General features: G+C 35.8%; 1 protein-coding gene across 1 annotated transcript; it reads left to right on the forward strand.

The window, feature by feature from the left end:
- The first annotated feature begins 3,766 nt into the window (after positions 1-3,766).
- On the forward strand, positions 3,767-7,441 carry LOC131032553 (pentatricopeptide repeat-containing protein At5g66520). Its single transcript, XM_057963564.2, has one exon. The coding sequence runs from the start codon at positions 4,054-4,056 to the stop codon at positions 6,589-6,591; it is 2,538 nt and encodes an 845-aa protein (XP_057819547.2). The 5' UTR covers positions 3,767-4,053; the 3' UTR covers positions 6,592-7,441.
- The last annotated feature ends 4,825 nt before the right edge of the window (positions 7,442-12,266 follow it).

Below are 12,266 nucleotides of genomic sequence, written 5' to 3' on the forward strand. Positions count from 1 at the left end.
ATCTTATAATGCACTCAAAAGTGCTTGTTTTGGTTTGTAATCATTTTCTTCATCTTTAGCAAAGTTAGCTGGATTAGGCTGTCTAGGAGTAGGAGCAGTATGGAAATTCTTTGTAACTTCCCAGATGTCCTTTCCAATGCAATTTAGATGTGTCTCCATCATGATCTTCCATATCCCATAGTTGGTTCCATCAAGTTTAGGATTATCCTTCCTAAAATAGTTAGAAGACATTGGATCTCCTCAAGCTGTTAAACTTCTACAAAAAGAGGACTAGGCTCTGATACCAATTGTTAGGTTTGAAAGACAACTGAGAGGGGGGGGGGGGATGAATCAGTTGTCTAATAAATTCAAACCAAAAACAACTTAACCAAACTTAATGCTTAATATCGGTAAACCAAACTTTATGTCGGTAGATAGTTTATCAGTTAATTGCAGTACTGGTAAAGATTAATGCATGAAACAGAAAGACAATAACATCCACAACACATAACACCAATATTTGTACATGGAAACCCTGTAAGGGGAAAAACCACAGTGGGAAACCTTACCCACAATTAGATGGTACTACTGCAGATAGTATGTGTATACAAATGGGGTCTGCACATGCAGAAAGGCCAAGTGCCTAGAGCTCACTGCTCAAACACAAATAAGAGTCACACTGACTACAAGTGGATGGTTAAATCCAATAATGATGTACAACTCAAAATAGCATCTTTATATGCTGGATTCAATACTGGTGTAGTTCTGATTGCCTTCACAAAAAAACCTTCCTTCAACCTTCAAATGATGTCTGTGTGTATCACTCTGCTTATTCTCGCATATACCAAATTATATTCCTTCCTTCACATTCGCATATCGATCTTACATATATACCATAACCTAAGACCAATTTTAGTAGGTCACCTCTAAAAGATATTACAATAAAAATAATTTACAAGTAAATCAATAACCAATGCAATATCCGATTCAACATGTTGGCTTAATGCATTTACAACAACAATAAATCATCTCCATAGCGTGTCGTGCTGATCTGGAATAGATAAGTCTGTTAGTGCTTATTCTGGACCTATTTGTCGATAACAACAAATATGCAAACACGAATATACCAGTGAACAAATCTCCAAGACAAAGTGTCCAAACGATGTCTTCGACATAACCAAGTGTTTTCCATGTCATCCCAAGTGCCGGTGAACCAGATACCGGTGATTATGCATAAGTCACTTGCTTGCCGGTGAGCATTGCCAATTCTCCAAGTGCCAGAGTTGATAAGTGTTAATAGGTGTTGACATCAATGACAAAACCATATCAACATATCCAAAATACCAACAAGGATAAGAGACAAAAAGAGAATAAGAGAGAGTGGAAGAGGGAGATAAATATGCTTGAGTAAAGAGGGAGAGGAAGAGAGGAATAAATGGAGGGAGAGACCTAAAGAGAGAGGTGGAGAGTGTGAGAATGAACTAAGAGGGGAGAAAACACAGAGGTGAGAGACCTAGAGCCTTGGGAGAGAGGGTGAGTGAGATAGGGGGAGAGATAGAGGTGAGAGACTTGGAGCCTTTGGAGAGAGGGGTGAGATACTAGGGAGAGAGATAGAGGGGAGAGAGAGGAGGGTAATGAGATAAGGAGAAAAGGGTAAAGAGGAAGGGAGAGACATAGAGATGGGTGGAGAGAGGGTGTCAGAGACCTAGATACGAGAGAGAGAGAGAGGGGTATAACCTCAACTATACATCATCAATCATAAAACCTAAACTCTAAGCCTTAATAAAGGTGGGGCACAAAGACAAAAAAAGAAAGAGGATTGATTGAATGAAGAGAATTTGGCTCTAGTATTTGAAAAGTGCATTTATATATTGCTAGAACCAAATGTAAATGCATTTTTTATTTGTGCATTTGCATTTTTAAAAATGCGTTTACATTTGGTGCTTGCCAAATTATCTACATTGGGAAATTTTGACGACCATTTCATGCCAAAGATGTCTTTTTTTGAAAAGGTAAAAAAATATGACACATTTTGGTCATTCTCTCCATCAGGTTTTCAGATGTTTCAATGTAGATTTCAAAAAATACCACAATGACGTTAATCTCCCTCTTAGCTTTCTAAACATATTTTTTTCACATTTTGAATATGTTAAAATTTTCATCTTTAATTTCTTTTGTTAATGTGTCATTTTTTTGTCAAATACCAACATGTGGTATTTTAGGTATAATTTTTTACCCAATCATCAAATTTTGAAACAAATTACATTTTTAGAAACTAGACTCCATTCTACTCTATTGATTTTTTTTTTTTCAATTAGTTTTCAAAAAAATTAGGGGGGAGCACACTCAAGTTTTTGTTTTTCATGATTTACCCACTTTGAAAATTAGTAGAAAAATCATATATTTATTAATAATTAGCCAAAAAAATTAGACGTAAAGTACATGGTGTTAGCTAATTTCTCATCGGATTGATTTTTGAAATTCTAGGGGCCTCAACTAATGCATTTTTTGTGACCCCTCTAAAATGTTTTTCAAAATAAAATAGGAACACTTTGTGTGGTCCCTCTTTTTTTGAAACCCTTAATCTCTACCATTTTCAAAAAATATTAGTAGTTAAGAAAGTAGATTCAGAGCACTACAACTCTTGTTCTTGTTGCATCTTCAAATTTTAAGCGTAACTATCTTCAATTTCTCATAAAAGTTTAGACTTTACTGATTTCAGGAAAAAAAGTGACATCTTAAGACCCCATTTTTGTGTTACATCTTTGTGCACTTACCTGCCCCACCCCACCCCACCCCACCCCACCCCACCCCACCACTCCCCTTCGCACATGCACACATGAATGGAATAGTTAACATATTTATTTTTATTCTCTTTTACTTATATATATATATATATATATATATATATATATATATATATATATATATATATATATATATATATATATATATATATATATATATATATATATATATATATATATATAGTGTAAGTTACATGATGTGCATGCTTAATGATGCATTCATTTGAAAAATTATTCAAATAAATATACATATAAACATAATACACAAGTTCTAGTACTCACCCTTAATTATTTTTTCACAAAATAAAAACAATTTAGAACTATCTGTACTATGCTTTTTTTCCTTTTTGAGTTTCCACATATATCTAGTGCTCTCTTGTGTGGATGCATGTTAAAGCTTATCTTTTGAATAGTTGTTTTAATATTAAGATCCAAAAATGCTGCTAATGATAAATTGGATTTAAAGTTCAAATTTTAGTGATTCATCTCCCCTCTAGTATCTAAGGACAAGTTTCAGAAGTTGCTTAAAGATGGATCAGTGGAGGTCAACAAGGAAGAGGTGAAATATGGAAAACATTGGCCTTACAATAAGGCAGATGATATCCCATATATACAGAGCTATGTAGCTTTCTAAAAGAAATACAAACTAGTATAACTACATTTAAAAAATATATGTAAAATATGCCGAGAGATATCTTATAATAGAAGAGAATCATCTATAAAATAAATGTTCTTCTAAAATACTAAACACTAAGAATATAAATCCATTAAACCACTAAATGCAAAAAGTTGTGAATCTAGTTGGAGACAAGTGGCGAGGGTTCTATTTTATTTGGAGTAATAAAATAACACCTCCTCAAAAACTGAAACATGGCATATTTCATACATTTACCCGTCATTTGCATGTCAAATTATTTCAAAAATGAATTTTTGTTTACGGACATTTTGATGTCATTGTAGATGCCTCTCGGCATAACAACACTCTACTGGGGTTCTAGAGATCAATCTCAATGTCCAAAGAGGGCTAAGATTCCATATTAATCAGGGACAAGAATTCACAGTAGAAACAATTAGATCCAATGAAAAGTTTTCAGTTGTTGATCTACCTTGGAAGATAATGAATCACTTACCTTAGAAGATAATGAATCATTCAGTGAGAGTAGGAACTTTTGAGAGAACACTACATCATGATGACAATAGTGGATCCTTTCCAAAGTTTATGAGATCCGAGTAAAATGACACTGCTGGTGTATTCTCTTCTCATATAATGTCATCCGTTGCTTCCATTAATCAAAATCTCAGAGCGCTGTACAAAGAGGGTTGCTTGAAGGAGGCTGTTGACGCTCTGCTTGCTACCCACTACACTCATGTTGATTCTTCTACATATATCCATTTATTGCAAGGTTGCATTACCAAGAAAGCCCTTTCAGAGGGCAAGAAAATTCATTCTCACATAAAAGACAGGGGATATATATTTGCCAAGGACACATTTTTACAGAACACGATAATCAATATGTATGACAAATGCGGTAGTTTGGTTGATGCTCGCAATGTTTTGGACAACATGACTGAACCAAACGTAGTCTCATTCAATATGACCATTGCAGCTTACCGAAAACATGGATTCCCTAAGGAAGCCTTGGCACTGTTTCACAAACTGGAACGATTAGGAATCCAACCTGATGATTTCACCATCTCCACTATTCTCCCTGTGTGCGCCAGCATGGGATGTCTCAACCATGGTTTGCAGATCCATGGCAAAACCATTAGATGTGGGTTTCAATCTAACGTTGTTGTGATGAATACCCTGATGGACATGTATGGCAAATCTGGAAGGTTGCAGGAGGCGCAACAACTGTTTGACAGAATGAGTAAACGAGACGTGGTCTCATGGATCGCAATTATTGGTGCTTATGCACAAATTGGGTTTGCTGAAAAAGTCTTGGAGATTTTTACGCAAATGCAGTTGGCAGGTGTGAGGCCGAATTCAGTCATTTTTACTACCATTCTCCCAGCATGTGCGAAAATGGGAGCTTTGAAACAAGGTATAGAAATCCATCCAAAGATAATTAAAAGTGGAATTTTGTCAGATGATATAGTCATGACTGCCCTGGTTGACATGTATACAAAATGTAGAAGCCTACACAGCGCACGCCAATTGTTTGATAAGATGTTTCAGCGAGATGTGGTTTCATGGACTGCCATCATTTCTGGATATGCGCAAATAGGGCCGGTGGATGAAGCCCTGGATATTTTTAAGCAAATGCAATTGGAAAGCGTCAAGCCAAACGTGACAACCTTTGCGAGCATCCTCTCAGCATGTGCCAAATTAGGAGTTTTGGCAGAGGGGAAGGAAATTCATCAGAAAATAATGGAACTTGGATTTTCACCAGGTGTGATAGCTCTGACTGCCCTCATAGATATGTATGCCAAATGTGGAAGCATACACAACGCGCGCAAGTTGTTTGACAAACTGCCAGAACGAAATGTTGTCTCATGGAATACCATTATTACAGGGTATGCACAAAATGGTTTTATCGATGAAGCTTTTAGGCTTTTCAAAGAAATGCCTCAACAAAATATGATCTCATGGACTGCAATTATTGCTGGATGTGCACAAAATGGGCTTTTTGATAAAGCTTTGGAGTGTTTCAAGCAAATGCAATCAGCAGGCATAAAGCCAGATTCATTAACATTTGCCAGCATTCTCCCAGCTTGTGCAAAACTTGGAGCTTTAAAAAAGGGAATGGAGATTCATCAAAAAGTAATTGAAAGTGGGATTTTCAGTGATGTGGTTGCAACCACCCTGATAGACATGTACGCAAAATGTGGCAATATACAGAAGGCACGCAATGTGTTTGACAAAATGCATCATCTAGACGTGACTACATGGAACGCAATGATTGCAGGATATGCAATGCACGGCTATAGTGAAGATGCTCTCGAACTCTTTCAACAATTGAAGCACTCCCTAGCCAACCCTGATCATATAAGCTTCGTTTGTGTTTTATATGCATGCAGCCATACAGGTCTAGTGGATGATGGCTGTAAATTCTTTAAGCAAATGAGTGATCCTTATCACATCATGCCTACATGGGATCATTATCTGTGCATGATGGACCTTCTTGGCCGTGCTGGCTATCTTGAAGAATCCCAAAATTTTATCATTAAATTACCAGTAAAACCTGACGCAGTATTGTGGCTGTGTTTGCTTGGCGCTTGTAGAGCATATAAAAATGTAAGACTAGGAAAATTTGTAGCAACACTTCTTTTTGAATTGGATCCTGAGAATGCCGCGCCTTATATTCTTCTGTCAAACATGTACGTGGAAGCAGGCAGGTGGGAAGATATTCCAAAGCTAAAGAAATTGCAGAAACAAAGAGGTATTAAAAAAGTTCCTGGTTGTAGTTGGATTGAAGCCTGCAACTCGGTACATGTTTTCTGCGTTGGAGACAGATCACACCCACAAACATATGAGATCTATGCACTGTTGGACAAATTGTCTTTGGAGATAAAGGCAGTAGGGTATATTCCAGATAAAAAACCTGCAATGAATGATGTCGAAGAGGAGGAGAAGGAATTGCTACTATGCCATCATAGTGAAAAGTTAGCAATTGCATTTGGATTGTTAAACACGCCCAGTGGAACAACAATTAGAGTTGTGAAGAACCTTCGAGTATGTGGTGACTGTCACATTGCAACTAAGTTTATCTCTAAGGTTGTTGCAAGAGAGATTGTTGTGAGAGATGCAAACCGCTTCCATCATTTCAAGGACGGAAAATGTTCGTGTGGAGATTATTGGTGATGCTAAGTGAACCATAAACACAAGATTGCATGATAACTAGTACATGGTGTCGAAACTGCAGTGGTAAGAAAGAATTGGGTTTTGATGAGTTTCTTGAAAAAACGGTTCAGCCAGAATATAAGAGCTAGACCACCAACACCATGGACACCCAAAAATGGTTTAGCCAGACTGTAAGAGCTAGATCAGCGAGATCAGTTTCTTGTGGGCATCATGGACAACATCCGTCACTTCTTAGGAATATTGATGGGATGTTTGTTGAAGCCCTCATAATACCAGTGTCATGAGATTGAACTGTTTTACAGGAATCCTGTACACCTTTGGGTTGAGAATCTGGAGGTGGTGGAAGAATGGAAAACATATAATGAGACGAACGCTTCATAAGACAATAAGCTGCACACCCAACAAAAATGTAAGGGAGCGTCTTACAATCAAGCCGATGGTTGGATATGGTGATCACTCTTCATGATTCGCTTCTACATTTGTCCTTTTGTATTGGCTTTCATTTCTGAACAATTATTTATCTTGTGCCTATCCCATGTCTGTCATTTGTGCTTAACTTAGATGTGCAAAATTAAACATGCAAATTTACTTCATACAGTTAATTTTGTGTCCTTGTTGAGATTAAAGACTGTTCAAATCTGATTATTAGATTCCTTAGAGGAATTTTGGTAAAAAGCAAGAGATCATTTTTGGGTGCACTTAAAATCCCCTTTATAACTCATACAAATCTTATTTGTCACTCAATCATATCCCATAGAGCAGCATATTTTCGGGTTATTTGTTTTCCTGTAAATAATCATGCATCTGAAATAATGGTGCAAAAAATATTTTGAGGTTGCACTTCCCCTTACTGTCTTGGAGAGCCAATGTGTATTGTATCACAATTTCTGCTTTTTACTTCTTTTTGTATATTTGACTCTTGTAAGTTTTGTCAAGGTGTCATGCTTTTGGTTGTTTTTAGGTTGAAAGAAACTGTTAGAATATGAATTCATAGAATAACGGGGAATTTTAAAACAAGGCAACTCACGGGCTGAACATACGCCAAAACATTCTGCAACAGAAGCACATTGATTATGAAACCCAATATATATATCCTTTTTGCATCAAGGCAGGCTTCTAGACGAAATTTGGATATTCTGATATTCAGAAACTTCACCAAAAAAGGACTTTTTACCTGTACCCTTTTCATGGACAGCAGGACTAACTGCTAAAACCTGAGTATAGGACAGGTATAGAAAAACTCTCGATAGAGAGCATATCCACTTATATGTGAATCAAATTGATACCACTAGCCTAGAAACCTTGGAACACTAAACTTTTGCCAATAAATAAGACATCAAGCTTCATTCCAAAGAGGACCTCGTCATTTGCTAAGACCACAACTGTTATGGCAAAGTCATATAAATCATATCTTATACCTTGCATTTATTTCTGCTGTGGCACACATAACTGTAGCATAGATAAAACCAGCAAGGTCTATTTCTAAGTCTGTTCTGTCCATCGCCAAAAATGATTCCAGTCCAAGGAAGTAGGCATTTTGCTAAGTAACTCTTTCCCACCTTTGAAACACCACTTTCAGGCTTCGTTGATATGGCAGGCACAGCTTAAGTATCTTGTTTTAAACAAATGTCTATTGCTTCTATTCAAAAACCCCATGGATTATTTGTGCAGCTCCTCCAGACCATGTATTACAATCTACTCATTCCGTGAAATAACATTTTCGCTAAGGCAATTTCACATTCAGTTAGAGAGCCTTCTGCTAGCTGCTTCATTTTGCATAGCTGTCTAATGGAATGCTCATCTCTTCCGCATTGAGAAGACTGCAGATTTAATTAATTTAGAAATGAAATAAAAAATTATATCATATTAAATGAAAAGGTATAATTAGATCACCATCAAGTGAGACACCAAATTGGTTATGCAAGTGATCCTCATGGGGATTGGGTTGTTTTTACATTCAGTTGTCAGACCTTGAATTTTGATATTATACTACTTTGAATCCTCTTGTTCTTCTTTTATTAACACATTAAAATTAGCCAAAAGACATTTGGTTTAATGATAAGTTCATGTTGTAGGCACCTAAATGGTGTTGAGTTCAAATCTTCTGCAATAAAAAAAATAGCCCTTTTCATAGTGCCACAATTAAGAAGCAACTTTTGAACTACAATCAATTTTCTTGCCCTTATCAATAGTAAGCATAGTGGCTTTTTGATGCGTTTACGTTTCTTGAAAGTATATTTTTATGGGAGTAGCTTCCAAAGGTTGTATTTGCATGACTACACAACATGGCTACCTAAATATTACTTGCCAACTATTTTCAAGGATGTTAAGGTTTGTGTTAATCATTCCCATGTGAAGAATGATTGACAATATAAAATCTCTTTAAAATTGAAAATAAAATCATGGTAACATGAAGTCAATGGCAATCAAAATTATTCAAATGTTTATATTCTGATATTCAAGATATGGAAATGCATAAAATGACTACAATGTGCAATGTCTAGGATAAAGAAGGGTGACAAGCATCTCACTGGAGAGTATTGAACTAAGGATTGACTCAATTGTAATAGTGGTGTCAAGTGAGCTCACGTTGATAATCAAATGAACTCATCATGATGAGATACACGTGTCATCTAATTGTTGTCAATCAATGAATTGGATGAGTTAGACATGGCATGGGTTCTCATTAAAAAAGGAGATGATATGTGCTTTCATTTCTCAATTCAATCTAGAAAATAAATAATAATTACTTGAATAAACTTAATATCAGGTGCAATAATTAATTGCAAAATGTTTGTTAGATCTCAAGTCAATGAGTGAAATCTGTCCATAGTACTCAAGCCTATGATTAATATAGACCCTTCATCTAGTGGGGCTTAGATTTCCTTGGCATCATCAATCTAAACTCCTCTTAGCACACATAAATTTATCTTGGCTATTATTAAATTCTAGACATGTTAAACAAAAACACAAATCTCCAAATTGTGCAATCAAGTTGTGCATGCCAAATTAAAATTAAAATTGGAGAGAGATGCACAAACAAGTAATAAAACTCAAGCTCAAACAAAACCAAAATGGGGTATAAGTTAGAGAAAAAATGGAAGATGGAATTACAATGCAAATGCAAAAAACGAGAACATTATACCTCCATTTGATCTTGGTGATGTGCTCCACTATTGAATGATTGTAATGCACATGCTCTTTGCTTTGATGTTACTCAATTTGACACCATGTAAGTACTTTAATGATGGATTAAGATGTCCTTTGGCCAAGCCTTCTTAAGTAGACTTCCCATGTTAGGCATGGATGATAGAGCTTGAAGGATGAAATTAAGGGCTAGGATTGCTTTACATGGGTATGCATCCCAACCTCAAGTGGCAAGAGGATGTGAAATATGCTTGATCAATTAATGAGACTTCCTTGAAATACAAGATGGAAAGAGTTATAAGAAAATGTGAATGGATGGAGTAGCTAAACAAAGGATGGAGATTGAGAGATGAAATTGAGGGTCAAGATTCCTCCATGTTGCATGGTCACATGTGTGTGAGCAAAGAGTGGGGGCAAGTGGTTTGAGGAAACGTGTGTGAAGATAAAAGGTCCAAATTTTCTCCTTGATTTGAAATGGATGGCAGGTATCTGAGGACAAGGTCTTTTGGCCTTTAGTGGCATGGGGTGGAATTTTTTATTAGAAGAAAATTTTAAAACTCAATTAATTAGAATCAAATAGGTATATATTATTTAATTGATTAGTTGGAGGACTGTTAGACTAAGTTTAACTAATTAGTTGGATTCAATTGATTAACATCATGTGCATGAAGGGGAATGATTGTGACTTGAAGTTGATTTAGTTAGACTGAATTGAAAAATTATAAGTTAAGTAATCCGTGATAGAGAATAGCTAGTTCGAGGTAATTAGCCAACTTAATGTAATAATTGTCAAATAATTTCTAAGAAATTAATGTGAAGAAATGAGAGTGAATTTAGGGTGTCTAAATTTTGCCCCTATTTGATATGCTGTCATGAATAAAAAATAGTGGTTCCATTTCAAACAAAGTAGATATATGAACTTGGTGGTATGATATTTGTATTGAATGATGCCACAAGCATCAAAGATTGACTAATTGATTGATATAGTGAATTGATAACGTTGTTGATGTGTGAATGGTATATCAACATAAGGATCGATTGACAATATTGTTGATGTGGAAACAGTAAATCCTAAAATAATGCGAATATTAATTGATTTGAGTGATTAGGATTGAATTAGAAAGATGATTCAATTATTGGATTGGTGTTAGATTTATAATTAGATGGATTTGGGATTGAATTAGATGATGGGATGCACACTTAAGTAGATGGTTCAGCTGGGAGAACATGGGTGTACTCTCAAAGTTGTTATTAGTAAAGGAGTGAATAGTTGTGGATTTGGGTGATGGAAGAAGGGATTTTGAAAATAATGAAGAAAGCAAGTTAAAGGATCAATTTTAAGGAGAAATGGATGAGGAAGGAAAGGATGAGATGGATATGAGGAGAAGGATGAGGATTAGTGTATGCATGATGGGATGGGTGAGGAGAATGGGTCTAAGGTAGAAGGGCAATAGTCTTGCGGGTATGTGCACAAAGATGGTGGTTAGAAAAGTGGACACCACCTAAAAACAACATGAAAAAACAAGTAGCGCATATGTTGTATTAAAATTTGAAATCACTGCATACGCGCTTAGGTCCGTTGTTCCCAAGCCTAAAGCAAAGATACCGCGTAGGTGGTGTTTTTAGGAAAGTGAGTGCGTACGCGGTGTTTTTAGGAAAGTGAGTGTGTAGGTGGTACCTATCAATTTATTTTTTTATTAAAAAAAACGACCGGGTCTTATTTTCTCCATGACTACAGTGTTTTTTCCTTCATTTTCCCCACGAAACCGCTAATGGGCTGCCACATTTCTCCACCAAACACTATGGATCAAGGTTAGTTTTGCTTAATTTTTGTTTTTCTTTCTCGTTTATTCAATTTTTTTTATGTTTTGAATTTAATTTCGTTTATTTTGATTAGGTTTTTTTATTTTTTGTTTCAAAAACCAGATTCTGATAATCCACAACAACAACAACAAGATGCACCTCTTGAAAACCTCGAACAAAACCCACAAGATACACCTCTAGCTCCTCTTTTTGATCGTACACCTGATACACAGGAGCAATTGATTAATCAGTTAGGGCAAAACACATCTAAAATAAATAGAATAATTAATAAATTGAAAACATTTGAGTTTGAGCATCATAAATACCTCACCACTAGCTTAGAAACATTAGCTAGTGGTGCCATAGCCATTTTCACACAAATTACAAAATGGGGAAACTTTAGGGATATGTGTCATCAATACTATGCTAGTGGGTTATCATACGAGGGAGTTAAAAACAAAAATATTAGTAAACAACAAATATGTGCCCTTTTTGTTGATCCTAAAACTAGCTAGTCGTTACCTCTTAATGCAAAGAGGTTTCCCATACATTGGTGTACCAATGTGTAGATGAAGAATATTTTTTGGTAGAGGTGGTGGATGGCGTTTGATGATCCACCTTGTAATAATTATGAGGTGCCATTGTATTTTTTTATAAAAGTATGTTGTGAGTTTTTCCTCAATGTGCGGCCAAACTATTTTGACATGAGAGAGTTCCATGGTAGA

Source organism: Cryptomeria japonica, chromosome 9 (assembly GCF_030272615.1).
Source record: "Cryptomeria japonica chromosome 9, Sugi_1.0, whole genome shotgun sequence".
NCBI lineage: Eukaryota > Viridiplantae > Streptophyta > Pinopsida > Cupressales > Cupressaceae > Cryptomeria > Cryptomeria japonica.